We start from the raw sequence: 27,993 nt of genomic DNA on the forward strand, positions 1-27,993 counted from the left end.
AACACTGTGAGGATAAACACATGTAAACATCATACAGAGTGGGGGCAGGCTCACTCTCCCCCAGGACAGGCTGCCGGCAGGTCCCCTCTGTGCTTGCGGGTGTTCAGTGGTGTCTTCCCCCTGACCCAAGCCCCCTGCCACAGCCACACCTGCTTGTTAGGAAAACGCCCATCACGGGGTCCACGCTCACCCCGCGGGGGACGGCCTGAGCCCTGACTCCCCTCAGAGCCGGGCTTGGGACGGGCAGGCTCCATGTCCCCTGGAGCTCTGTCCACTCAACAGGGCGCCATGACCACCGCCTGGGTGCAGAGGAGGCTGGGAACTGCCTCCTTCAGGCATCCATGAGCCCAGATAAAATCTGGGAGTTAGGAAAGGAGGAATAAAGGCAGACAGATGTAGAGGACTCAGTCTGTGCTCCTTCCTGTGAGATAATAGACTGCACACTGGCCCCTGCCCCCAGGTCCTGGCAGCCAGCCCCCGAGCCCCTGCCATGCCCAGAGGGACAGGAACACCAGCAGCATCTGTTTATTGGGGAACTCTGGGGGCTCTGGGTGGGCTGCTCACCAGAAAGACCCAGCCAGGACCAGGAGCTCCAGCTCTCAGTTCTGCCCCGACCCCATCCTCCGGAGAGGGGAGACAGGGCTGGAGAGGCAGGTCACACCGCCTCAGACAGGGTGGGTCCCCTCTAAGGCTCGTCTCCACAACCAGCCCCAGGCAGAGGACAGAGCCCGAGAGCCAGGGCTCGTGGGCAGGCGGGGACATGGGTGCTGGCCAGGACCCTTATTCACATGGGGTCACTTCCTGGCCGAGCCGGAGGTCACACGGATTGGGCAAGGTGGGGGTCCCAGATGGGGACAGGGGTGCAGGCCAGAGGCTTCCACCGCATTCAGGGTCGAGCCCACAGCCAGGGACGGTCCTGAGACCCTCCTCAGTACTCGAAGGTTACCGTCTTGACCCGCAGGTACTCGTTCAGGGCTGCCTCTCCTGCAAGAAACGCCGTGCCAGGGGCAACATCACAGTCCCAGCAGCTGCTCGGGCGGGCAGCGCTGGCGTGTCCAGCGCTGTGGTCATCTCAGAACCTCCCCTCCATGTCACCTCCCAGACCCCCTTCTTCCATGGCTCCGAGGGGCCCTGCTGCTCTCCCACACATTGCTGCCCCCACCAAGCTGGGCACCAGAGCTGATCCCCCACAGGATCCAGGCCCCAGCTGCTGGCTTCCACAGTGGCAGAGTTGGGGGTGGGAGCCACCCCAAGTCATGGAGCGGCCAGGGGAAGGGGGGTATTGGGAAGAGGTCTGCTTCCCCATGAAGGCTGGGCCCAGTGCCACCCTTTCTGCCTTGGCACTCACGTCATCCTCTCAGGTTCGCCCAGCCCCCCATGGGCTCCCTCTATGAGGATGAAGCCTGAGCTTGATTAGGGCTCCCAGGCCCCCTTAATCTTGCCCTTGCCCGCCCCCCGGCCCACTTAAGCACTCAGCCTCTCTCTGTAGCTCCAATAGCAGCTCCTCCAGTCGCTTGGGTCTCAGCCCACTCCAAGAGGCCCATCCCGTCCCCAACTAAAGCCACTGTCCAGCCTCCTGTTCAGACCACTGGACAGCTTCTAGCAGGATCTGACTCCCTGCCTTGGTCACTGGCCTGTCGGCTCCCAGAAAGAAGTAAGTGGCATCTCATCAGCTCTACCCTGGCCCCTGGGCTGAGCGGCCTCTAACGGGTGTTTGTTGAATGAATAAATGAAAGCAGGTGTGGCTGGCTTACCCAGGTCTTTGCCGAACCCTGACTGCTTGAACCCCCCGAAGGGAGCGGCCACGTCAGTCTTGTTGTATGTGTTGACGAACACGGTGCCAGCCTCCAGCTTGTCGCTGACGTACAGGGCCTTGTTGATGTCCCTGGTGAAGACGCCAGAGGCCAGGCCGAACTCCGTGGCATTGGCCCGAGCCAGCACCGCATCCACGTCGCTGCAGGGAAAACCAGGAGGGCCTCCTTGAGGAAGGCAAGGGGCCAGCCCTGGATGGGGAGCACCAGGAGGTCTGCACCCCCAGCCCAGGCGGAGCCCGACACAGCACAGTGCCGAGAACGGCCAGGCCTGCCAACCAAATTGCAGATTCATGAGCGACATAAATGACTGCTGTGCGCGCCCCTGAGGCTTGGTCAGTTCACGACGCAGCCACTGGGACTCACGGTGGAAGCCAGCGCGCTGTGGAGCTGGAGAGACGCGGAGGACACCCCCGGCGGGCCTGAAGCCCTGCAGCCACCCCCAGCCGGGGTCTCCTCCTCTGTGCTGAGAGGACTCTGCGGGGGTCCAGCTGCGTCCACAGCCCCACCGGTCTGAGCTCCCTCCCCGCAGCTCACGTGAAGACCCGGGTGACCAGGACGGGCTCTCAAGAGGCTTAAGTGGGACCCCTACCCATCAGCAAACCGAGAGATGATCATGACGGGCCCAAAGGACTCCTCCCGGGCTATGAACATGTGGTCCTGCACGTCTGTGAAGACCGTCGGCTCGAAGAAGAAGCCTGGGGGGAGACGAGGGATTCGAGACCCGCCAGTGTCTCCCCTGCACCGCACGCCAGCCACAAGCCTCGGGGACTTTCAACCACACACCTCAATGACGGAGCTGCTCTGTCCACTACCAGGGGCCAGTGCTGTCAGCTGGACACACCTCCTCCCATCCCGACTACCACCCCACATGCCCTAGCCACTCCACAGAAATGTTTCTGGTGTCAGAAAGGCTTTCTCTAACTATTTCACCTCTGGACACAGAGTCGTGGGCCCTGAGAGCCGTTGGACTGAGATTGAATTTGGCACAATTCAGGGAAAATCAAGAGACTTGAAATTTTCTCTCTACTATTTCGAAGAACAACAACAAAAAGATGAATTTAATAGTGTTGTTAGTTGCTTAGTTGCGTCTGACTGCAACCGCATAGAGTGTAGCTCACTAGGCTCCTCTGTCCCTGGGATTCTCCAGGCAAGAATTCTGCAGTGGGTTGCCATGCCCTCCTCCAGGGAATCTTCCCGATCCAAGGATCGAACCTATCTTTACCCTCTGAACCACCAGGGAAGCCCCTGTCAATTTAATAAAATATTCCATGTTTGTACATATTTACAAATTATAACAGCAATTATAATTCTTAACCGTGTGTCATGTATGGACGCTTGTTGACGCACAGGGTGTGGGTGTGGCCTGTATCCACTCATCTGCAAAGGAAACGTGCCCCCCAGCTCTTGGAGTGCCACAGGCCAGTCTCTGCACCCTGCTACCCCATCCTGCTCACACCCATCTCTGCCCCCCCACAGAGAGCTGCATGCTGGGGTCTGACCTCCAGCTGGGAGGAGGCTGTATGCAGGCCCTACACCTGGTCTGGCAGGTGTCCCAACAGCCAAGCTCTCCACCCCTGAGATCCTAGATGGGAGAGCAGAAGTCTGGGAGCCCGACTGCAGGGGCCTGGGCCCCAGACACTGCCCCAGAGGCCATGCCACCTGCTGCCCGGTCCGCAGGTCTCTGACCTGGCCGAGGAACCTGCTTCCCGCCGCACACCAGCGTGGCCCCCTCCTCCACGCCACGCTGGCAGTACTCCAGCAGCTTCTGCAGGTGGGCCAGGTGATTCTGTGGCCCGTGGTTGGTGTCCCGATCCAGGGGATTGCCAATCTTCATCTTCCCCACCTCCTCCACCTGCAGACGCCCTCAGGGTCAGTGTTGCCTGGGCTTTTGACCGTGGTCACCGCCTGACCTGCCTCCCACATACACATCTTTGGTGACCGACCACTGGGCCCTGAAGAAAGTCTGCACGCCAGACGCTGGCCTCTGGAACCATGTTCTGGTTCCAAAACTGCCTTCTGGGTTGAAGCCTCAAAGCACCCTCTGTTCAAGAGCAATCTGGGCTTGGTGTGGGAGCTGGAATGGTGCAGGTGTACAGGGAGAGGGAGGGCAGATGTGTGGGGAGTAGGGCAGGTGTACAGGGAGGGAGGGCAGGTGTGCAGGACAGGGGGCAGGGAGAGGCAGCATGTGAGTTGGAGCTGTGGGGCTGCTGCTTCTTGCTGAAATACTAAAGTCCAGGGAAGACTTGCCACGGCCTCCCCGAGGGGTCTGGGACCCAAGTGGCTGGTGCCGGACTCCACTGCCCAACCCTCCCTGGCCCCCAATGCCCTGTAGCTGGCAAGTGGGCAGCACCAAGCCCGGTGACGGGACCTACCACTCTCTGCACAAACTGGTCGTGGATGGAGTCCTCCACAAAGAGCCGGCCGGCGGCGATGCAGTTCTCGCCTTTGTTGAAGAAGACAGAGCTCATACCCTGTGTGGAGGGGAGAACAGCACTGGGTTACGACCCCTGGGGCAGCCCCCCGCCCCCCGCAGTGCTCACCATCTGCACGGCCTTGCCCAGGTCACAGTCCGCGAAGATGAGGAGGGGTGACTTCCCACCCAGCTCCAGGGAGACCTTCTTCACATTGCTCAGGGCGCAGCTGAAAGGGACAGGGAGAGATGGGCTGGGACACGGGGTGGGGAACACGGGACACGGAATGGGGGACATGGGACACAGGACACGGGACATGGGATGGGGGACATGGGATTGGGGACACGGGACACAGGACACAGGACACAGGACATGGGACATGGGACATGGGATGGGGGACATGGGATGGGGACATGGGACATGAGATGGGGGACACAGGACATGGGACGCAGGACACGGGACGTGGGACATGGGACACAGGACATGCGACATGGGACACGGGACATGGGACACAGGACACAAGACATGGGACACAAGACATGGGACACGGGACACAGGACACGGGACACGGGACATGGGACACGGGGCATGGGACACGGGACATGGGATGGGGGACGTGGGACACGGGACATGGGATGGGGGACACAGGATGGGGACATGGGATGGGGGACGTGGGACATGGGACACGGGATGGGGGACATGGGACACGGGGGCTGAGGGCAGCTCCAGTGCAGGGTCACTCGGAAGAGCAGCCGAGAATCTGAGCTGGAGGGTCCCTATGAGGCCAGGCCCGCACCTCCTCCCCTACCCAACCGCGCCTCCCCCACATCGTCCCAGCGCAGGCCTTGCTGTCGTGGCCCCCCCACCCCCCACACCCTCTCTCCTTTCAGGCTGACCCCAGAAGGAGGTCTTGGAGCCCCACTGGCCTGCGACCCCTGGCTGCCGGGAGCCAGCACGGGAGTTCCCACCCATGACAAAGGTCATGCAGAGAGGACCTGACATGCAAAGGCGAATCAGGACTCGAGAGGCCCCCTGGACCTGCCCGAGCATCTACGCCAAAACCAAAATCTGTCTGTTTTACTATTTCACAACTTTCACCAACTCTTCTGACATTAACGGGGGGCTATCCCCAACCACCTTTCTCTGAAGAAAATCAACTTAGAGCTCTAGTTAATAATTCTCCTGGGCTTAATAGGAGTGTTTCAATTCAAACCCCTCTGATGACTTTCTAGCTTGCCTGACAGGTTTGTTCGGACTCCTGCAGCCACACATGTGATTGTTCACAGCCTCCCAACCACGAGAGGCACGGGAAGCTTAAGATATTTTAACAATGCAGAGCTTCTCAGAGAGTTAAAATTGTTAGAATAGAACTAGTAGAGGATTTCTTTGTTGAGCTAATGCTTGCTGCCAAGTTTCCATATCCCTTACCTACTGTGTCCCTGGGGGTGTATTGATTAATATAGTTGGTATATAGAAATGTAAGTAGTAGCTTTAATGTTTGTAACCTTGGACCCTTGAGTTAATTCTTTTCTTGTTATAGCCCACCACACTTTTGCCCCATAGGAATGCAACTTTATCTAATGCTTTCGGAGGGTGGTGCCTGACTTTAGAAAAATCACCTTTAGAGAAAAATAAGTTTTCTGAATAAAGGATCATAAAATGTTAACAGGCCTCCTGGCCAGAAGATGATGTAAATCACCTAAAGCTTTTGCACATGATAAGTTTGCAGAAAGAAAGCCTGGCTTCCATAAGGATCAAGGACTGCTGACCTTGCTTGACTCCCCCCACCCCCCCATTATCCTCTATGCACAACTTAAGGTATAAAAACTACTTTGGAAAATAAAGTGCAGGCCTTGCTCACCAAAGCTTGGTCTCCCCATGTCGTTCTTTCTCTTTCCTTTTCCGTTTCAGGCTGATTCCCTGGAGCGCAGGGGCCCTCTGCATTCACTTTCCTGCCTGGGCTTCTAAGACCCACTCGAGAAGGTGCCTAAGGTGGGGCACCTTCAACTATTCGAGAGGGCACCTGTGGCCTACGTGAACAGAGCAAGTCCTGTGCTGGGGCTTTATTGGCTTTCTGTGTAAACCAAGGAGTATCAGCCTCTTTTCTCTCCTCTATTTTCTTAACTGCAAAATTCTTTCCTTATCTCTTTCTCTATTTCTCTCAGTTGCTGATGCCGTCCTCCCGAGGGAATCCCTGGATCCAACCGGGGCTGGACCCTGGTACCTGGCCCCTTTGCCCGCTCCACCACCTACCTTTTCATAATGTGCTTGCCGACCTCGGTGGACCCTGTGAACCCAATCTTTCGCACTTCCGGGTGATCTGACAGTCTCTGGCCGACCAGTGAACCTGTGCAGGATGGGCAGGGGGAGGGATCAGGGCAGCCATGGAGCCTGGTCATCCATCTCCAGCCACCCAGGGCCAGACACCCCCGTCCTCCCCAGGGGCTCAGAACCTCCACTGGGAGGTCTTCTAGCCTCTCAAATTTAGCGTATCTGAGACTCAACTCCTAAGCTTCCCCAGGCCCGCTCCCCTTCCCTGTTCTCCATTCAGTCAACAGCCTCTCCTCGCAGTCAGCGGCTGCAGCCAACAGTCACGCTCCCCAACCCCCATCCAGGAGTCCCCCAGTCTGGGGCTCCCACAGGCAGCACTCCCACCAGGGCAGCCCCCTTCATGTAGGGGCGCGTCACACGGCAAGCCTTGTGCCCCGGCCCCGGCCATACCGGATCCTGGCAGGACGTTGACCACGCCCTTAGGGATGCCCGCCTTCAGGGTCAGCTCCGCAAACTTCAAGGCCGTGAGTGGGGTGACCTGAGGACGCAGGACAGGTGGTCAGGTCCAGAGGGCTGGGCAGCGGGAGCCGGGCACCAGGCTGCTCGCCTCAGCAGCTTCCCCTGCAGCCTGACGCCAGGCCTGAGCCCCCTGCACCTTCCCCCGCCTCCACCTGTTTGTGCCAAGCCCTGGGGCGCCAGGGCCATGCCCAGAGGCCGAGGGCATTCCTCTCCCTGGCCCTCAGGACCACCAGCCCTCCTCTGCCGCTGCCCATGCCTGCTGGCCTCCGAAAGCTCCCTGGTGCCCAGCCTCACCCGCCCGCCCTGTGTGATGCTACTGAGGCCAACCTGCGTCCACGCCCCCCAGTCTGGGGGAAGCCTGGTTCGGGGGTCTGTGCCCCCCACCCCACCATCGCTGGGCCTCTGGCTGAGCAGTGCCTGGGTGGGTGCTCATACCCTGAGGGCTTGGGCAAGTGGACTTTCCAGGGACCACTGCCTTGACCTGTCAGCAGCCCCCCAGCCTCAAGGGAGAAGTTAAGGGTCACCTCAGGGGCTGCAGCGATGCTGCCGTGAGCAGACGTGTATGGAATTCAGTGGGGAATTCATTGTGTGTTAAAATGCCTGAGGAGTGTGGGCCTCTGGTGAGCCAGAATCATTGCACTGATTTTCATTATGTTAATACCGTTGAGGCCCAACCACCCCAAAGGCGCTGAGGGAGTGAGACGCCCCAGCCCACTGCCCCAGCATCAGCCCTGCAGTGCCTAACTGATCTATCTGAGGTCCAGACGAAGGACGGCGGCTCGTGTGGTGACCCCACCACAGGCCACACTGCACAGGCTGCTCCAGTGCAAGGACCCCATCACGTGGCTTTTCTGAGAAGGACCCCGTCACGTGGCTTCTCTGAGAAGGACCCCCACGTGCCATGTGGCTTCTCCAAGAAGGACCCCCATCAAGTGGCTTCTCTGAGAAGGACCCCCATCAAGTGGCTTCTCTGAGAAGGACCCCCAACACGTGGCTTCTCTGAGAAGCCCAGTTGGTGGACATACAGGGGCTTCCCCCAGATGTTTGGGGTTTGAAGCTCCAGCTTTAATGGTAGACGCCCCAAGCTCACAGCCCAGAGCTGGGTCCTGGGGCACATGGAGGGGGCACACAGCTCAGGGGGGCTGAGCTGGTGTCCCCAGAAATGACACAGATGCTCACCAAGAGGCTGCACGCACATCCTGGTTAGCCTGACTCGGCCCCGAGACCCAAACACACCAGGTCTGCCCTGTGGGCTGGCCCTCACAGGCTGCTTTCACCTGCAGAGGCTTCACCTTCCCGCCCGTGCGGGGTTGTGGGGGAGTGTGGGGGTCGAAGGGGCCTGTGGCCTGCCCCTGCCCTGCCAAGTAGCGCCCACGCCCTCCAAGCCTGCAGGCCCCGGGCCGCGCCCGCACCTACCTGGGCAGGCTTGATCACCACTGTGTTGCCTGCAGCCAGGCAAGCGGCTGTCTTCCAGGACAGCATCATCAGGGGATAGTTCCAGGGGATGATGATGCCGCAGACCCTGTCGGGGAAGGAGGCCAGTCTTCATCTGTCTGTGCCCCCGGAGGCCCTGCCTGAGCCTCATGGCTGCCTCCCTCCTCTCCAGGCCAGGCCCTGCTCAGGGCCAGTGTGCAGCTGCCTGCCCGGGCAGGGTGGTGTGCCCAGTCTGTCCCTTCCCAGGAGGGGTGATGGCAGAGGACGCTGCAGTCTCTGCTGGGACACCTTCTAGGGACACAGCCTGGAGCCACCCCAGGAGGAGGGTGACAGCAGGTAGGCACGGGTGGGGACAGGCAGAGCCTGGGAGATGGTCTGGGACCACAGGGGTGGACAGGCGGCCACAAGAGCGGGTCAGAGGTCATGAGTGTGGGCAGGAGGATGTGAGAGATGGTCAAGCGTCACTTGGGTCGGTGTGGATGAGGGTCCTCCTGGGCATTAGGCCAGGGCCATCGCCATGGGAACAAGAAGGATGTGGTCCATCTGGGGGCCTGAGGAAGCCTGCACGCTGTGTGCTGAGAGGTAGTGTCCTGTGTTGGTGCCACCCCTTGTCCCAGACAAGCCTCTGGCTGGGCAGTGTCTCCACAGAGGGACCCCCACGTCCCAGAACTACTGATGGCACCACGTGGCCCTGCGTCCTCCTGACCCTTAAAACCTGGGGTGGCAGCCCCTCTCTGCGGGTCAGTGAGACGAGCTCATCCCCAAGGGGGCCCCTCGAACACCAGGCGACTGCAGTTTCCTCACTCCCACTGCTGTCTCCATCACCATCTTCACTATCATCTTCACCACCATCGTTTTCACCACTGTCTTCGTCACCGTCGTCTTCACCATCGTCTTCATCACCTTCTTCACCACCGTCTTCATCACCACCATCTTCACCACTGTCTTCACCACCGTCTTCACCACCGTCTTCGTCACTGTCGTCTTCACCACCGTCTTCATCACCACCATCTTCACCACTGTCTTCACCACCGTCTTCACCACCGTCTTCGTCACTGTCGTCTTCACCACCGTCTTCATCACCATCATCTTCACCACTGTCTTCACCACCGTCTTCATCACCGTCATCTTCACCACTGTCTTCACCACCGTCTTCACCACCGTCTTCATCACCGTTTTCACCACCGTCGTCTTCACCACCGTTTTCACCACCGTCTTCACCACTGTCAGTTTTCACCACCGTCTTCACCACCGTCATCTTCACCACCATCGTCTTCACCACCGTCTTCACCACTGTTTTCACCACCGTCATCTTCACCACCATCTTCACCACCGTTGTCTTCACCACCGTCTTCACCACCGTCGTCTTCACCACTGTTTTCACCACCGTCTTCACCACTGTCAGTTTTCACCACCGTCTTCACCACCGTCATCTTCACCACCATCGTCTTCACCACCGTCTTCACCACTGTTTTCACCACCGTCATCTTCACCACCGTCTTCACCACCGTCGTCTTCACCACTGTCTTCACCACCGTCTTCACCACCGTCTTTGTCACTGTCATCTTCACCATCGTCTTTATCACCTTCTTCACCATCGTCTTTATCACCATCTTCTCCATCATCATCAGAGAATGGTTCCCTGAACAACGACAGCCTGGCTGAGCCCAGCAGTGGGAGGAGGGTGCTCAGAGACCAAGGCAGACAGGTCAGTAAGGAGCCACATGGCCGGCAGAGCAGGAGTGCAGTGCAAACTGGGGCCAGCCTGGGGCCCACACACCTTCCTGGGGGTGGTGGGTGTGCTGAGCGGTTAGGAGAGCTGGTGCCCACCCCAGATACACCCAGCAGACCCAGAGGGACTGAGCTTGAGAGGGAGCAGGGCAAGAGCCCTGGGAAAGAAGGAGAACTGGGCTGGAGGCTCCAAAGCTGAAACCCTGCAGAGACTTGCTGCCACCAGGGCTGGGTCGTGCCTGCGGCCCTGCTTGAGGGGGTGACCTTATCTGGTAACAAGGTGTCTGGCAGGCGGGGTTTGCCAAGGAATGAAAGGTGAAGCAAAGTTGCTCAGTTCAGTTCAGTTCAGTCACTCAGTTGTGTCCAACTCGTTGCGACCCCATGAATCACAGCACGCCAGGCCTCCCTGTCCATCACCAACTCCAGGAGTTCACCCAGACTCACATCCATCAAGTCAGTGATGCCATCCAGCCATCTCATCCTCTGTTGTCCCCTTCTCCTCCTGCCCCCAATCCCTCCCAGCATCAGAGTCTTTTCCAATGAGTCAACTCTTCGCATGAGGTGGCCAAAGTACTGGAGTTTCAGCTTTAGCATCATTCCTTCCAAAGAAATCCCAGGACTGATCTCCTTCAGAATGGACTGGTTGGATCTCCTTGCAGTCCAAGGGACTCTCAAGAGTCTTCTCCAACCCCACAGTTCAAAAGCATCAATTCTTCGGTGCTCAGTCATGTCCAACTCTTTGTAACCCCATGGACTGTAGTCTACGAGGTTCCTCCATCCATGGAATTTTCCAAGAGTACTGGAGTGGGTTGTCATTTCCTTCTCCAGGGGATCTTCCTGACCCAGGAATTGAACCCGGGTCTCTAGCATTGCAAGCAGACAATTTTACCGTCTGAGCTACTGGGCAAAGGAATAGCTGTCTGATAAACATGTGGCCGGGAAGAGACCTCTGCGCCCCCACATGCATTCCTGGGAAGTGCCCAGCCCATGACTCACCCGATGGGCTCCCTCCGGGTCATGGTCAGGTTCCGGTTGGGTCTCGCCTGGTTGATGGGGATGGTGGAGCCCTGGATGAAGCAGCAGTGGCATCACTGGGGGGTTTCTGGCCACCTCCCGCTGGGCAGCTCCTTGCACCCAGGCCCAGGGAGGGACGGGACTGTCTGTCCCAAAGCCCCAGCTGGAGTTGGACAGGATGGCTGAGGTGCTCAGAGCCCCACCTGGATCTTGTCGCACCAGCCAGCGAAGTAGCGGAAGGTCTGGATGGACATGCCCACGTGTGTCTTCAGGGCCAGCGTGTAGACCGCACCTGCATCCAGGGCCTCGATGGTGGCCAGCTCCTCCTGGTGCTGCTCCATGAGCTCTGCCAGCCTGGAGGGGGCGGCGGTGGGGGTGGGCCTCAGGCTGGCACAGCCCGCCTGCCCTCTCGGGGGTCTGCCCCCGACTCAGTCTCTGGCCTCAGTGTCATCATCTGGAGGGGCTGCTGTGGGCTCCTTGGAGGTGGGATGCCCCCCCCCATATGAAGGCCTCACCTCTGGGAGCAGGGTTGGGGGGTCAGGTGGAGACCACCCATCCAGAGCCGCCCTCAGGCTTGAAGGTGGCTGACCCGTCCTACTGCTCCAGCCACCGGCAGGCCCCAGCACCCCAGTCTGCTCCCAGCTTGCTGGCCCCCCAGGGATCCCCAGGGAGGCAGCCCCCAGCTCCTGTCTGGCTGAGCAGCCATGAGTGGGAGCACCCCAAGTCCTCCCTGGGCTTCTGCTGGCACCTGGCTTCACCGGGAAGGGGCGTGACATGGGAGAGTCCTCCCTGAGGCCACCAGCTGTGCAGTCGCAAGTCCTCCCAGAAGCGCCCCTGCGCCTGGGGAACGGGGATGGGGTGGGGCTCGCACCTGTACAGGAGGCGGCCACGGTCCCGCGCGCTGATCTTCCCCCACAGTCCGTTCTCAAAGGCGTCCTTTGCAGCGGCCACGGCCTTGTCCACATCGCTGACCTGGGCCAGGGACACCTGGCAGAGGGCCTGCAGGGGCGCCGAGCCTGAAGCCTCCGGGCCCCCGGGCGGCCCCGCGGGGGAGGCCGGGCTCATGCGGGGCGCGGCCGGCAGGAGGGGCTGTGTCCACGTCCCCTGGGGTCTTCGCCTCCCCAACCCCAAACAGGGCGACAGACGCGGACTGCTGCTCAGCGTCTTTGACCAAGAGCAGGAGCAGGCCCACATGCTGAGGGGCCCGGTCGGGAGGTCTGCTTCTTAATAAGCCTCCCTGAGCCCCTGGGTCCTGTGCCCTGAGGGTGCCCACCTGCCCTGCAGCTCAGGCCTCCACCTAGATGGGCCGGGGGTGGGAGTGGGGCTGAGGCTGGCGTCTCCAAGCCCACGGCCCAGGAGCCCACACGGCCTCCCGCCCGGGGTCCCCAACAGTGGCCTGGAGGTGCTGACAGCCCCTGATGGGCTCGCTTGGGGATCCTTGTCTGGGTCCACACAGCCCGCCTGTTACTCTCTTTAAACCCCCTCAGGACCCACGTTCTGCATCCCAGTCCTCTGCAGGTGTGCGTGTGTAGGAGTGTGTCCATCTCAGAATGTGTGTGTGTGTGTGTGAACTTGACTGCCTCTGCTCTGATGTGATGCCCGATGGCCACAGCCAAGGAGTCTGAGAGCCTGGGATGCTGAGGGCCTCGGCGAAGGGGGAGCCCTGATTCGGGGGGTGAGGGGGAGGGGAGGGGGCCTCCCAACACGGGAGGGTGTCAGTGGACAGGAGAGGACCCCGAGAGGTCATGGAGGGTGGCGGGGGCCGAGGGTCCGGGCCTGCACTCACACTTCCGTCTGTCGGGTTGATGGTCTCGTAGGTCTTGCCACCCTCGGCGTCCACAAATGTGCCCCCGATGAACAGCTGATGGGGCATCCGGAGGGTCAGCTTGTTCACAGCTTTTTCCACCTGGGGGGCAAGGACCTCAGGCTGGAGCTACAGGGGCATCCCTGACAGGCATGGGGACTACTTGCCCCACCAACCCTTCGACACACAAGCAGGGGCCTGGGGTCTCCTCACGGATCCAGCCCTGCTGCCCGGGGCCATCATGCAGGGCAGAGGTGACGGCTGAGACAGGGACGCAGGGCCAGCCTGCCGGCCAATCCGCCCCGGCCCCAACCCCAACCCTTGGGCTCCACACTCAGGAAGTGGCACGGCCCCTGCCGCATTGCACGCACATGGGGCCTCGGGGTGGCTTCTCCCCTAAAGTCCACGACCCAAGGCCAGCCTGGGGTCCACCCCAGTCTCCTCTCCTTCCTTCATCCTCCTTGTCCCCAACTCCCAGCCAGACAAACCATCACAAAGCCCATTCCTATAGGAGCCGTAGCCTAACTAGACACCCCAAGGGTGGTTTGTGCAAAGTTTCTTTACAAACAGGTCCGCGTTACTTCCTCACACTTCACACACACGAGCTGAACGTACAGGGCTGTTTGTTTTCCTTCTTGGAAGCGAAAGTGCGAACGTTGCTCAGTTGTGTCCGACTCTTTGTGACCCCATGGACTCCAGGCCAGAATACTGGAGTGGGTAGCCTTTCCCTCCTCCAGGGGAGCTTCCCAACCCAGGGATCAAACCCAGGTCTCCCGCATTGCAGGAGGATGCTTTATACCAGCTGAGCCACCAGGGAAGCCCTTCTTGGGAAACCATTCCCAATTCCTCTCTCTGTCCCACTCGGTCTCTCTCTCTCCTGTGTCAACCAAAGGCCTTTAATACAGTGACTGGTCGCCCGGGTGATGGAAGAGCCGGAGGCTGAGCCCAGCAGGAAGCCGCTGCCAGTGCTGAATCAAGATGAAGGGAGGAGGTGGTGGAACCCGAGTGAGGGGTGAGGGTCAGCAGGAGGTGCAGGATGGGAGCTGGAGGCCACACCAGAAAACCGCCAGTGGAGAAGGGGGCGGGAGAGACACACTGTGGACATGTCTCCTCGACACCGTTTCGTGCCCTGAATCTTAGGCAACAGCGTCCTCTGTAGAGTCTGCCCCACTGCCTGGCATCTTTAGGCTGCTCAGAGTTACCAAGGGGAGCTTGATCACCAAAGGGCAGGCTCTTGGAGTCCTGGCTTCCCCGGGTGTCCCCGTGGACCCGCTGGTGTGGGTGCCTGTGGGTGTGCAGGCTCACACAGCCCGTGAGCCCAGGCCTGCCTGTGGGGCTCCCGGGACTCACATAGTCGATGGCGCACTCGGTCTCCTTGTCGTCCCCTCGCAGCCTTCTCACTAACAGCTGGATGAAGTCCCCAAAGGTGGTTGCCATGTAGACATCTTCATTTTCCAGTTCCAGGCTGTCACACAGCTCCTTGACTTCCTCCACCAGCCTGGAGGACAGAAGGGAGAGAATGGGAGCCTGGACAAGGCCCGGGGTCCTGCCCTCCTCTTAGCAGAGCTGGTGGTTCTGCCCAGCACCCAGAGCATGGGTGTTGGTCTAAAATCAGTCTTGAAAGCCCAGTTTGAGGATTCAGAGGCTCTGGGTTCAAGTTCCGGCTCTATCAGTACTAACTTGTGGTCAGTTGCTTTGGGAAGGCTTGCGATTGCTTTAAAACTGCTCCAAAACAGTTTGCTCTTCCTCCTGTGAGGGTGGGGGTCTCGGCCCCCTGCCCTGCCCTGTGCCTGCCAAGACCTTCTGGGGCGGTGGTCCTCATCTATCTGCTTGCTGGGCTCCCGCTTGCAGAGCCGTAAGCAGCCAGCTACATGTCCATGCCCAGAGTGGCCACTCCGGGGCCGTGACCCCACCGGAGATGGACGCGCCTGCCCACCAGCTGTCCCACACCAGATGGGCACAGGCTTGCACACCCTCGTCCTTTCTGGATCTCTGACCCACACAGTGCCCGCTCCTCAGTTTGGGGGTGACTTCCGACTCAGAGACCCCGGGGCTCCACCCCCACCCCCCACCTCACCTGACAACGTCCACAGATGCGGCCCCCGACTTGAAGAAGTCCGTGGACTCGTCCACCTCTGGCACACTGGGGAGGATCCGCTTCCAGGCACCCTGGAGGGCCGGGCAGTGAGAACGAGCCCCCAGGCCCAGAAGGCAGCCCCTGGTGCAGCCTGGCCCCAGGCGGGCCTGTCCCCTCCGGGCTTTGCTGCACCCTGGGCCGGATGGTCCTTGGGTGACCACCTCCCTCCCAGTGCCTGGCCGCAGGCCCTCATGCCGTTGGGCGGTAGGACCCAGCAGAGGAAGGAGGGCCAGGGGACACCCGGAGGACAGAACCACGGCGTGCCTGAGGCCAGGACATACGGACTCCGGGTGTGCACGCCCCGCCCCCCCAGAACACACACCCAGTGCATGCATGCCCCCACCACAGCAGCCCCGCCGGCTCCTCACCCGCACAGCCTCCGCGGTGCCCAGCTCCTCCTCTGTCAGCTCCAGGGCGCTGCTCTCTGCTCTCCCGAAGAAGTGTGCGGCTGGAATCATCTTCCCATCCTCCAGCTGGATGTTCTTCACCAGCAGCTGCGACGGGAGGGCCATCAGTGCCCCTGGGCTTCCCCGCGGCGGGCGTGCACTCGCCCCCATTCTCCCCTGGGCAGGCCCGGACGCAGGCAGGGCGTGAGGAGACCAGAAGGGCGGGGGTGCGGGCAGCGGGCGGGGGGACCCGTGTCCTCCACCCCAGCACGCTCTCAGGCTTGGAAACCCACGATGGCTGTATTTGAAGAAGGAAATGGCAGCCCACTCCAGTATTCCTGCCTGGAGAATCCCATGGACAGAGGAGCCTGACGGGCTGCAGCCCATGGGGCCACAGAGAGTCGGACATGGCTGAGCGACTCACAACAACAATGGCTGTATTATTCTATAAAACCAATGCCTGCATGTGAGACGGAAGGCATCCCAGCACTGCCTTGAAGGCCAACGGAGACAACAGTTAGTCACCCAGCACCCAGCACCCAGCACCCAGCTTGCGGAAACCGCATGGAGACTGGCCCAGGTCGTGAGGCTCCCTCTGGGTGGGGGAGCGTGTGCGCTCACGGCAGAGAATGTGTCTGCCGGGTGAGACGCTCTGTGAAGAGCGCCCCCCACCCAGAACTGGAGCCGGGCTCCCTGCTCACTGCCCCCACCCCACCGACTGCTGCCTCCCTGCATGCTCTGGAGCCCCAGCCCAGCAAGCCCGGCTGGACGCTCCTGAAAGACCCTCAGCTGAGGCCACCACGGCTGCCGCCTGGCCTGGGGTCCCTCAGGGATGTCGGGGAGATTGCGGCCCAACCCACGCGGCTGGTGCCTTCCTCCGGCGGCTGCTCCAGGACCTGCACCCAGGCCCGTGACCGCTGCTGGCAGCTAAGCTTGGCCCCGGCTAGCAGAGAGGCCCGCCTCTCTGTGACCACCGTCCTCCTCTCAGTCTGCCTTCCTCCGTAATCCTGCCTGGGTCTGCTGCGGGAACCTGGCCCGAGACAGATGCCCTCATTCCACTGCAGCACCACCCAGGAAGGGACACCCACGCGCTGTAACCCTCAGGTGGCCTCGGGCCAGTAGGACAGGCACCCAGAGTGAGCTCTCACCAGTCCAAGCCAAGCTGCTCCCTGCCCGGGACTGTTTGCACGGCCGCCACCATGTGTTCAGCATCCGCAGAGTCCCCTGAAGTTCCCCCAGTGCTCCAACACCCCTGCCTGCCCTCCTTCGCTGGCCCTGGTACCTTAGGGCCCAGGCCATCTGCCCACCACCTCGTGCGGTGAGTGTCACGGTGAGTGGCAGGCCCGGAGCCAGCAGGCAGGGCCAGAGCGGAGCTCCGCCGCGGATGCGTGTGGGTCAAAATAGACAGGGATCTGAATTTCTTTGCTTCAGTTTTCTACTTGGTAAAATGGTGAAATGCTAACATGGATCTCATAGAGCTGTGGGGAGAACTGAATTGTTTTAAACAGAGCGTGGCTCTCAAGCACACATCAGTATTCAGTTGCATAAATCCTGGGTGTCACCCTGAGCTGCAGTTGCTAAAGTGGGTCAGAGCAGCTTATGTGCGCGGCGGGACTTCTGTTCAAAGAGAAGGAAACTGAGCTCGCTCTGTGCACCTGGACTCTGCTGGGCTTAGACAAGGCCTGGGCACAGGGCTCCCTGGACAAGACCAACCCCGACTCTGACGCCCCCCAGGGCCCCCAGCTCAGGACCCCCAGTTACGCCCAGGCACAGGGATCCCTGAACAAGACCAACCCTGACTCTGATGCCCCCCAGGGCCCCCAGCTCAGGACCCCCAATTATACCCCGGCACAGGGCTCCCTGGACAAGACCAACCCCGACTCTGACGCCCCCCAGGGCCCCCAGCTCAGGACCCCCAATTACACCCAGGCACAGGGCTCCCTGGACAAGACCAACCCCGACTCTGACGCCCCCCAGGGCCCCCAGCTCAGGACCCCCAATTACACCCAGGCACAGGGCTCCCTGGACAAGACCAACCCCGACTCTGACGCCCCCCAGGGCCCCCAGCTCAGGACCCCCAATTACACCCAGGCACAGGGCTCCTGACAAGACCAACCCTGACTCTGATGCCCCCCAGGGCCCCCAGCTCAAGACCCCCAGTTATGCCCAGACACAGGGCTCCCTGGATAAGACCCCCCAACTCTGATGCCCCCCAGGGCCCCCAGCTCAGGACCCCCAGTTACGCCCAGGCACAGGGATCCCTGAACAAGATCTCCTGACTCTGATGCCCCCCAGGGCCCCCAGCTCAGGACCCCCAATTACACCCAGGCACAGGGCTCCCTGGACAAGACCAACCCTGACTCTGATGCCCCCCAGGGCCCCCAGCTCAGGACCCCCAATTACACCCAGGCACAGGGCTCCCTGGACAAGATCTCCTGACTCTGATGCCCCCCAGGGCCCCCAGCTCAGGACCCCCAATTACACCCAGGCACAGGGCTCCCTGGACAAGACCAACCCTGACTCTGATGCCCCCCAGGGCCCCCAGCTCAGGACCCCCAATTACACCCAGGCACAGGGCTCCCTGGACAAGACCAACCCTGACTCTGACGCCCCCCAGGGCCCCCAGCTCAAGACCCCCAGTTATGCCCAGACACAGGGCTCCCTGGATAAGACCCCCAACTCTGATGCCCCCCAGGGCCCCCAGCTCAGGACCCCAATTACACCCAGGCACAGGGCTCCCTGACAAGACCAACCCCGACTCTGACGCCCCCCAGGGCCCCCAGCTCAGGACCCCCAATTACACCCAGGCACAGGGCTCCCTGGACAAGACCAACCTGACTCTGATGCCCCCCAGGGCCCCCAGCTCAGGACCCCCAATTACACCCAGGCACAGGGCTCCCTGGACAAGACCAACCCTGACTCTGATGCCCCCCAGGGCCCCCAGCTCAAGACCCCCAGTTATGCCCAGACACAGGGCTCCCTGGATAAGACCCCCCAACTCTGATGCCCCCCAGGGCCCCCAGCTCAGGACCCCCAGTTACGCCCAGGCACAGGGATCCCTGAACAAGATCTCCTGACTCTGATGCCCCCCAGGGCCCCCAGCTCAGGACCCCCAATTACACCCAGGCACAGGGCTCCCTGGACAAGACCAACCCTGACTCTGATGCCCCCCAGGGCCCTCAGCTCAGGACCCCCAATTACACCCAGGCACAGGGCTCCCTGGACAAGACCAACCCTGACTCTGACGCCCCCCAGGGCCCCCAGCTCAAGACCCCCAGTTATGCCCAGACACAGGGCTCCCTGGATAAGACCCCCCAACTCTGATGCCCCCCAGGGCCCCCAGCTCAGGACCCCCAATTACACCCAGGCACAGGGCTCCCTGGACAAGACCAACCCTGACTCTGATGCCCCCCAGGGTCCCCAGCTCAGGCAGGGCACCTGGCCAGTAAGAGCCCAGGGCAAGCCTTCCTGGGACGGAAAAGTGGCCGACCCAGCAGGTGAGGGTCTTCCCTCCTGGATTCTGTGGTCTCCTTTCCCTGTTTGCTCCAGAATGGCCAGGAGTCTCCCTGCGGGGCCCGAGCCCACAGTACAGTCCAGGAGTCGCAGCAGCACGCTTACCATCCGGCCGTCATTCCCGAAGAGGATGAGGCCCGCTTTGGTGATCACCCCTGGCCGGTGGGCGCCCGGGATGGGCAGGTCCTCTCCCTCAGGCTCCAGGCCCGCAGTGCTCAGCGTCGAGTTGAAAAACGTCAGCTTCTGTTGGGGACAGGAAACCAGAAGGTGGAGATGAGAGGGGGGCCCCTGCAGCCTACCAGGCAGTGCTGAGCGGGCGGGTGATGACGGACTGTGATGGCGTGGGGCCAGGACAGCCCAGGTGTCAGCGCCCGGAGCACAGACGAGACCTGGGCAGGCGGGAGGCCCCAGAGGGGGCCCCTCCCACCTAACATGGGACTGTGACCTCCAACCCCAGGGTCAGACACCTGCAGAAAGTGTGCTCAGCCAGCACCGAGGGAGGGCCTGCCTGGGGATGGGTCACGCCCTGGCCGCGGTGCACAGGGGCTGGTGGTGGCAAGGCCAGAGACCCTGGACGGTCTGGGAAGCCCGCCCACGAGCAGCGGTTCGGATGGTCAGGGGCTTCGTGGAGGACAGGGCTGTCCTCGAAAAGGCCTGGCTGAAGCCCCCTCACCCCCAAGGCGAAGGCGAATCAGGGTTGGACTGGGGTCTCTGAGGGCTGCTCAGTTCAGTTCAGTTACTGTCATGTCTGATTCTTTGCGACCCCATGGACTGCAGCACGCCAGGCCTCCCTGTCCATCACCAACTCCCGGAGTTCACTCAAATTCATGTCCATCAAGTCAGTGATGTCCTCCAACCATCTCATCCTCTGTCATCCCCTTATCCTGCCTTCAATCTTTCCCAGCATCAGGGTCTTTTCCAATGAGTCAGTTCTTTGCATTAGGTGGCCAAAGTATTGGAGTTTCAGCTTCAACATCAGTCCTTCCAGTGAATATTCAGGACGGATTTCCTTTAGGATGGACGGGTTGGACCTCCTTGCAGTCCAAGGGACTCTCAAGAGTCTTCTCCAACACCACAGTTCAAAAGCATCAGTTCTTCGGCACTCAGCTTTCTTTATAGTCCAACTCTCACATCCATACATGATTACTAGAAAAGCCATAGGTTTGACTAGACAGACCTTTGTTGGCAAAGTAACGTCTCTGCTTTTTAACATGCTGTCTAAACGGAGACCAGCCTTGGAAAGCCTGGAGCAGACAAGACAGCTCAGTCACACAGCAGAGCTTAATTTAGCTTCTTTTGCAAGACAAGCAAGACCAGCCTGACCTCAGTCACTCCTTGCTTGTCTCTGGAAATCATAAGCAAAGTTTAAACTGTTCCTCAAAATTGAATTAAGTGACCTTTAGCCAAATCCCTATCATTTAAGAAAACTCTTTTGACAGCCAGTCACCGCCTCCTCACCGTATAGCCTGCTTCATGTCAGCAGACTGTGCATGGTCTGGGGCTCCCGGCTCCAAACCGTCTTTTGTGAGAGTACTCAGCACATAGGTACTAAGTACCACGTTGGTGATTCACTGCTTTCAGTTCTGCTGTTTCGGAACTTTGACCGCCGAGGGGTGAGAGTCTGACCCCAGAGCTGCTGCCTGGCCTGGAGGCCTCGTGCGTGCGGACCCCACCCTTCCAGGACCCGGGGGGCTGGGGCTGGGGTCTGCCAGTGGCCAGAGATCACGTAGCTCACGCGTTCCGGCAGTTCAGCAGCAGGGGACCCAGGAGCGCGGCCCGTCCCGGCCGCAGGGACACACCTGCCCACAGGCCTCCGTCCAGGCGCCCGGCACCTTGTCGTTCCCACGGATCCAGTTATGAATGGCCTCTGCCGGCTGGTCCCAGTCGATCTGCAGGGCAGGACGTGAGTGCTCAGCGGGCCCTCCCTGCGCTCCAACCGCCAGAGCCCCAGCCCTGGCCTTCCCTCCTCCCCACGGGCCCTCCTGACGTGGGGTGGAGCCTGGGAAGGGGCTGAGGAGCCTGGCTTCCTCTGAATCCCAGAGCTGGGCCAGCCTCCCCCTGGGGCCTGGCTCTGGGTGTGCATGGACCCTCGGTCTTTCATGGGATGTGAAGGGCAGGATGGTTTGTAGGGAGATGACGCTCTGTGGTCACAAGGACCAGGGCCCGACACACAGGGCCACCCCCCAGTTTAGGGCGGCCCCACAGGGCTCACCAGGTCCCTGGAGAGCACCCCCTGAGCCCCGATCAGAGACCCAGCCCTGGGTCCCCGGGATCCCCAACTGGGGCAGCCCCCAGGAGCCCAAAGCCCTCCTGAAATTCATCTGGCAGACAACCGCCCTCCCGCCAGCCCATCTCCCGGGGCCCCTGCCCTCCCTAAAAAGGAACTGGGGAGAGTGCAGACACCCAGGCCCTTGGCGCTCACCCTGGCCGTCTCCTTCCTCTGAATCCCCTCGTAGGTGGCGCCCTCCTCGGGCTGAGGGAGTCTGGGGGCTTTGCCCTCGGCAATCAGCTTCACAGCCTGAACCTGGGAGGCGGGGGCAGGGGTGTCTGAGGCATCAGGACCCTCCCCTCGGCCCCCGCTCACAGTCCGAGCTGTGGGATTGTGTAGACCCTCACAGCACCACACCCGGCTCGGGACAGGCACCACGGGATCTGCTTTGGGAACAGGTGGATCCGTGGCTGAAAGCGGGGCCCAGGGCTGAGGGGCGGCCCCCACTGTGCTATGGAGACGCCCCCGTCTGCCCCCTGTCCCGCCGCCTCCCCTGCTGGACACGCTGCCCCTTGGGGCTGCACAACAGCTCCGACATCAACCCTTCGAGTCTGCCTTCCACCTCCAGCTCCTCAGAACCTCCTCGGACCTTCCATTCATGAATTCTTAGGGAAAGAGGGTTTCTTGTCCCCTGGAATCAGGAGGTGTGGACCTTGAGCCACCAGGGACAACTTCTCCTCCTGACCAAGGGCGCCCAACCTGAGGAGGAAGCTAATCAGACGGGAGGCAGAATCAGGGTGAAGAAACAGAACCCCCGACCGGCCAGAGCCTCTGGGCTCAGCCAGGCTTGAGGATGCCCCTGTCTGGAGTCTCCAAAATGTGCCTTTTTGGGCAAGGTTTGTTGAGTTGTTCTGACAGCTGTAAGCAGGTCCCGTTTAAGAGAATAGTGTTGTCGTTCAGTCACTCAGTCGTGTCTGACTTCTTGTGACCCCCATGGACTGCAGCACACCAGGCCCCCCTGTCCATCACTATCTCCCAGAGTTTTCTCTGATTTATGTCTATTGAGTCAGTGATGCCATCCAACTATCTCATCCTCTGTTGCCCTGTTCTCCTTTTGCCTTCAATCTTTCCCAGCATCAGGGTCTTTTCCAATGCGTCGGCTCTTGGCATCAGGCAGCCAAAGGATTGAAGCTTCAGCATCAGTCCTTCCAATGAATATTCAGGACTGATTTCCTTTAGGATGGACTGGTTGGATCTCCTTGCAGTCCAAGGGACTCTCAAGAGTCTTCTCCAACACCACAGTTCGAGAGCATCAATTACATGTTCTAACCCTGCCTCTGTGAAACCCTGAACTGAGAGTCCCTCCCACCTGCAGAATCCTAGCCAGCTCTGGGCAGTAGCTGGCGCTGGGGAGCCCTGGGGTAAGTGTGCGGCCCTGCCCTTACCATGCCTTTGACGCCTTCCGGGAAGAGAAAGCGGTTGTAGAGGGAGCTGACAGTGTCATCTGGGAGGACCTCACACTCCTTCTGGAGCAGAAGGTCCCCGGTGTCCAGACCGTCGTCCGCCCAGAAGATGGTAAACCCCCCTTTCTTGTCCCCGTGGATGAGAGTCCTAGGGACGGAAGACTGACACCTGAGTCTGGAAGGAAGGACCATAGAAAAGGGGGCCTGGGGCTGGGGCCCCTCCCGCCTCCCCAGGGAGGATGCAAGAGGGAAAATGGCGTTTACTGATGCAACCGCGCGCCAGGTATCAGGTGGAAGAAGCCCTCATGCTTCTTCCTTTATCCTTCCTGCTGTGTAACAGCCTCGCACGCCCCTTCTACAGATGCGGAGACTGAGGCCCAGTGAAGCGAGGAGATGTGTCTGGAGGTCAGGGGGCTGAGTCCCAACTGGTCCAGCTACAAGCCCGCCCTCTCTTCCGGCTCAGATGCCTGCCTCCCTGATGATGCCTCCAACAGCTCCACCCTGCAGACTCTCGCCCTCTCATCTAGAGCTATCTGCTCCAGGTGTCTCTAGTCCGACTCTCTCTCTCTCCAGGTGGGCGGGCGGGGGTGGACGGCGTCTGGCAGTGCTGAGCCCTCGGGGGCCCCGGAGCGCAGCCACGGAGCCCGGGGCGGCCGGCCTGTCTCACCAGTTGATGGCAGAGGCACCCCGGTGGCGTGGCAGCAGGCTCGGGTGGTAGATGATGGAGCCGTGCCGGGGGGCGCTGATGACCTCCATGGGGATGAACTGGCTGCAGAAGGGCAGCACGTTCAGCTCAGCTCCCAGGGCCTGGTACTGCGCCACCACGTCGGGCAGGGCCCGCCCCTTGGCCCGCCAGCGGGGGAACTTGAACACTGGCACGCCGTCCTGCTCAGCCTGCAGGCCTGCGGGACAGCGGGTGAGAGTCCGCCCCCAGCCTCTGAGCCCCTGCCTGCAGGGTGGGGGGCTCCTGCACCCCTCTCCAGGCCTGTCCCTCACAGCATCCCTGCTGCCCAGCCGGGCTCTGCTGGGCAGCATGGAGCCATGGCCCCAGCCAGGGCCAGCCTCTGGGATGCCTTTGCCTGGACTGACCCTGCCGACTGCCAGGACCTCTGAGCGCCTCTGTTTCCCAGACACCGTGTGGCCTGTGACCTCTTTACCTACAGGCCCCATGAGTGTGTCTCCCTGCCCCCTGGCTCCGATGCGCGGTCCCCACGTCTCCAGGTTTGAGGATGTAGCCCCCCCCGAGTCTGCCCCACCGCCCCCTGCCCCCTGCGGGCACGATGCCCTGGGCTCTCTCCACGGCCTGCACCTGTCAGCTGCTCCCTGGCAGGTCTGGGGACAGGTGTGGCAAGTGTGACAGCTCCGTCACACGCAGCTGCCACGTCGCCCTGGTGACCCTCGGCCTCTGCCCTGTGTGCAGGGAGGCGGGTCGGCGTGAGTGGTCTAGACAGTGACCCTCTGAGGCCAGGTCGAACAGCAGCCCCAGGCAAGGGTCACTGTCACAGGCCGCACTGGGGCAGGAGCGGAGCAGTGGTGCCTCGGCCTGTGATGCTCCATCGTGGGAGCCCCCTCTTCCTTCGGAGCCAGGTCCCGCGTTCTGAAACATTCAGCCCTGAGGAGGACCTGGGGGCCTGAAGGCCCAGCCCTTGAGCTGAGGCCCCAGCTCAGCAGCGATTCTCACACCATTTTCCTTCTGGAGAAGTGGTGTGTCTCTGGGAGCTTGTTGGAAATGCAGACTCCCAGGCCCCATCCCATCCTGGGGGCAGAAACTCCGGGGCCGGGCATTGGGGGGCAGGGGACTCTGCTCAATAGCTGCCCCTGCCGGAGACGGGGTGCAGGGCTCGCTCACATCCAAGAACCTGACTGCGGTGATTCCCACCCGGCAGCCCTTTCGGAGCCTGGGTGAGGGGAGAGGGGAGCTCGGGGTGTTCAGACTGTGGGGTCCTGGGTGCAGGCCAGCCTTCTCCACCACCCTTCGCTGTGATATGCTTTGTTCCAGAAAAGCATGGCGGTCAGTGGGCCCTGAGCAGGATCCAGGGTGGACCGCGTGTGATCACTTCAGGCCAGGGACCCCCACACAAGGCCCGCAGGCCCCACTGCCACCGCCGCCCGCCAGGCACCACTCACCGAGGGGGTCTGCCTTCCCGTCCTTGTCGGGCACGGTGAACACACCCACCACCTCATGGCCCTCCTCCCGCAGGCGGCAGTAGACCTCCTGGCCGAACAGGCTCTGTCCGATCACTGCGATCTTCATGGCAGCGGGCGGGCGGGGGACCTGCGCAAAAGGGACACAGTGTCCCACGGGGCGCGCTGGCCCAAGGGCGCAGCCCGCCTGCTCCACGCCACCCCCGGGCCCAGCTCTGGGCACCCTGGGTGGCCAGCTACTGTGGGGAGTGGTCCACCTGAGGGGCGGAAGGGGAGGCCACAGGGCTGAGCGGGGTGTGATCACAGACCCCGGACCCCCCGTCCGACGCCCGGAGCCCCCAGCCCAGCACCCAGCGCTGTGTGCCGCCGTGTCCTTCCGGGTCATCCGAGCGCATCTCTGCAACTAACCAGCCCTGCGACCTCAGTCAGGTCACATCAGCTTCCGTCTCCTCATTTGCTGATGAGGAAGCTGCTCCTCAAAGGCTTCCAGCAGCAGGCCGGGCGCTCCCCAAGCAGGAAGCAGCGCGGGGCTGCGGACTTGGGGCCTGTCCGCTCCACGGAGCCTTTGGATGAACCCAAGTTCTTAAACTGAGCACAGTACCCCGCACCAAAGTCCCCCTTTATGCTGAATGGGCTTTGCATCCTGTTTAAGAAATCTTTGCCTCTTCCAAGTTCCTGCACACCTTCTCTTCACCTTCCGGTTGTCTGACAGAGGAGCAAAGGCAGTCTCCTCTACAAATGTTGCTGGAACTGCTAGACACCCACACGCGAAAGATGAGCCAGACACACATCAACAGTCTTCACAAAAAGTAACCGAAAATGCACCACAGATGTGAATGTAAAACGCAGACTACGAAACTTCTAGGGGACAACAGAGGAGACCACCCAGCATGTGGTGCTTTCCAGATTCAACAACAAAGGCATGATTTAAAAAGAGAAAAATAAGCTGGACATCATCAAGATTAAAAACTCCGCTTGAGACGCTGTCAAATGAGTGAGAATGGTGTGTGTGTGGGAGGTATGTGTGTGTGGTGTGTGGGCGGTGTATCTGTGTGTACGGTGTATGTGCTGTGTGTGTGGTACATGTATTTGCACACACGTGTTTGGCAGAGTAAAGCCTAGAAGGACTCGCACAGAAATATTAAGAGTCAACAGGCAGGGTTTGGGGGTTTGGAAGTCTTTTGATAGCTCTAATTATCTTTTTCTTACCAGAATGTTGTTTTTGAAAATATTGGGTGTATATTACTCGTGGAAAATTAAGAGGACAAAGAAGGTCCCTCTGGAAGCAGGGAGGCAGGGTCAGGAAAGCCACTGTGGAGCTGGTGGGCAGGAGCCCTGGGTGGGGCAGCCCACCTTGAGCTTTGGTGCAGGGAAGGTCAGGTTGGGGGGCGGCAAGTGGAGGAGGGAGGAGACCCACGGCCCCTAGGGGGCCTCCTCCCCTGGTGGCACCTCGGTTCCCTCCTCCCGTAGGGCTCAGGGACACTGTGAGGCTGCGCCTGCAGCAGGGGGACCTTCAGGCTCCCCAGGCCCCCTGCCCAGTGGCCAGGCCCTGCTCAGGGCCCCTGTTCCGAGCTGCAGTTGGAAGGCCCTTGAGCTGGGCAATCAGCCACAGGCGTCGGTCCCCAGCTGCCCTTTGCTGGCCCAGAGCCATCTCGTGCCTGCAGTCATTCCAGCTGGGCGCCTGGTGGCCCACATGCTCGTGACCCCCTCAGCCTGTGGGGTCACACTCCATCCGCGACCCTTCCCACGGTCCTGGGCAAGGGGATGGGCCACCGCATAGCTGCCCTGGGTTCAAGACTTCCTTGTCTCCTAAAGGGACAGGGGCATCTCCCAGCGCCATCGGGAAGGTTCACAGAGGGGAGATTTGCAGAGGGTCCGCGGCCAGTGGCAGGCAGAGGCCCCAGATTTTCAGAATCAGCCTCAGCCGCTGAGGGCTATTATTATACCACCTATCAATTTTAGCCCAAGAAACTAAGATTCAGGGCTTAAGAAAGTTGCCTGATTTCTGGAAAATTGAGGGCGCAGGAGAACTGGGGTACCTGGTCGGGGTGCTTGCCTCCCCCAGGCAGGTGGCAGGTGAGGGGTCCTGACAGACCCTGGAAGGGAATGGGCTGTGAGCAGCTTGAGTAACGCAACACCCAGACCAGGAAGGGGGCTACCCTCACCCCGGCTAGGGTCTGGGGTCCCGTCCCCTCCCCGTGGGGAAGGACAAGGGCAGGTGGACTGGAGCTGTCCAATCAGGAGAGGTCCTTGTGCCCGGGCCCCCCAGCTCTGGCCAATCAGGTAGGACCATCCCCAGTCCCGAGAATGGGGTGAGGGCCTTAGGAGGCGGCAGGACCCTCTGGTCACCTCCCCCCTCCAGCCTCCGTTTTCTCTTCTGGAAGCGGGACTGATGACGCCCACGGCCCTGATGACGCCCACGGCCCACGGTGCGGCTTCGGGAAGCGCTTTTCTCTCCTCGCCCTCCCTCCCGCGCGATCCCCCCCGCCCGCGCCTTCCTTCGGCCAAAGGACCCCCAGCCAGTCTGGGAGACTCCGCAGCCCCCAGCGGAATCCCACCTCGCTCCCCGCCCCAGAGCGAGAGCAGAGCCGGGGCAGCCTCCCTGCCTCCCTCCAGGGGACTCACCACGGAGGAGCGCAGGCCTGACTGTCCAGAGGGACCTCTGAGTCCAGGTCCGGGCAGGGGACGGCGTTGGCGCTGACCCGGCCTGGGCGGTGGGGAGAGGTGGGGCTGGTCCCCGCCAGTCCCGGAGCCCCGGCCAAGGCCAGAACCCCAGAGGGGAGGGGCGCGGGGCTGGCGGGAAGCCACGGGGTGGGGGCAGGGGTGCGGGGACGAGGGGGAGGGGGAGGGAGGACCCTTCCAGGAGTCACGGGCTCTAAAAGGGCCTGCTGCCGTTCTCTGCAGGGCTGACTTGATCCAAGGACAGTGGCCCGCAGAGGCCGTAAGTTCACTCAGTGGCCTGGGAACTTCGCACAGAGCTGTCATGTCTTTCTGGGGAGACCCCCTGTACCTCGGGAGGCCTGTACTTCAAGGTCACATCCTTAGGGAAGCTTTCCCCAACCACACACCCACTAAGACAGACCCCACCCCTCACCACGTGACCACAGAGAGCTTCAGGGTGCTTCTGCACCCTCTCAGCCAC

The 27,993-nt window shown here is 61.1% G+C and overlaps 1 protein-coding gene across 2 annotated transcripts; it reads right to left on the reverse strand.

Moving 5' to 3' along the window:
• Positions 1–422: 422 nt before the first annotated feature.
• On the reverse strand, positions 423–27,584 carry ALDH1L1 (aldehyde dehydrogenase 1 family member L1). Of its 2 annotated transcripts, XM_061397327.1 has the most exons (23): positions 27,477–27,584; positions 24,834–24,981; positions 23,374–23,608; positions 22,689–22,854; positions 21,457–21,558; positions 20,834–20,923; positions 19,140–19,277; positions 15,504–15,629; positions 15,076–15,167; positions 14,349–14,496; positions 12,981–13,100; positions 12,066–12,193; positions 11,398–11,548; positions 11,177–11,247; positions 8,432–8,537; positions 6,947–7,034; positions 6,479–6,572; positions 4,355–4,454; positions 4,187–4,285; positions 3,501–3,666; positions 2,404–2,509; positions 1,755–1,954; positions 423–984 (listed from the first exon to the last, which is right to left on the reverse strand). In XM_061397327.1, the coding sequence occupies exons 2-23, from the start codon at positions 24,958–24,960 to the stop codon at positions 929–931; spliced, it is 2,709 nt and encodes a 902-aa protein (XP_061253311.1). In that variant the 5' UTR covers positions 24,961–24,981; positions 27,477–27,584; the 3' UTR covers positions 423–928. The 2 variants fall into 2 exon arrangements, with proteins under 2 accessions (XP_061253311.1, XP_061253310.1); XM_061397326.1 differs by lacking the exons at positions 423–984; positions 1,755–1,954; positions 2,404–2,509; positions 27,477–27,584 and having other exon boundaries at positions 3,549–3,666; positions 4,187–4,257; positions 24,834–24,998.
• Between the last annotated feature and the right edge of the window lie 409 nt (positions 27,585–27,993).

The sequence above is a fragment of the Bos javanicus genome, chromosome 22, assembly GCF_032452875.1.
Source record: "Bos javanicus breed banteng chromosome 22, ARS-OSU_banteng_1.0, whole genome shotgun sequence".
Lineage (NCBI taxonomy): Eukaryota > Metazoa > Chordata > Mammalia > Artiodactyla > Bovidae > Bos > Bos javanicus.

Coding starts and splice junctions, on each gene's coding strand:
- ALDH1L1 (XM_061397327.1), bottom strand. CDS start 24,960: ATGAAGATCGCAGTGATCGGACAGAGCCTGTTCGGCCAGGAGGTCTAC. Junction 14,497..15,075: donor GCATCTGTGGACGTTGTCAG/GTGAGGTGGGGG, acceptor TCTGTCCTCCAG/GCTGGTGGAGGAAGTCAAGG. Junction 4,286..4,354: donor TGGGCAAGGCCGTGCAGATG/GTGAGCACTGCG, acceptor CCCTCCACACAG/GGTATGAGCTCTGTCTTCTT.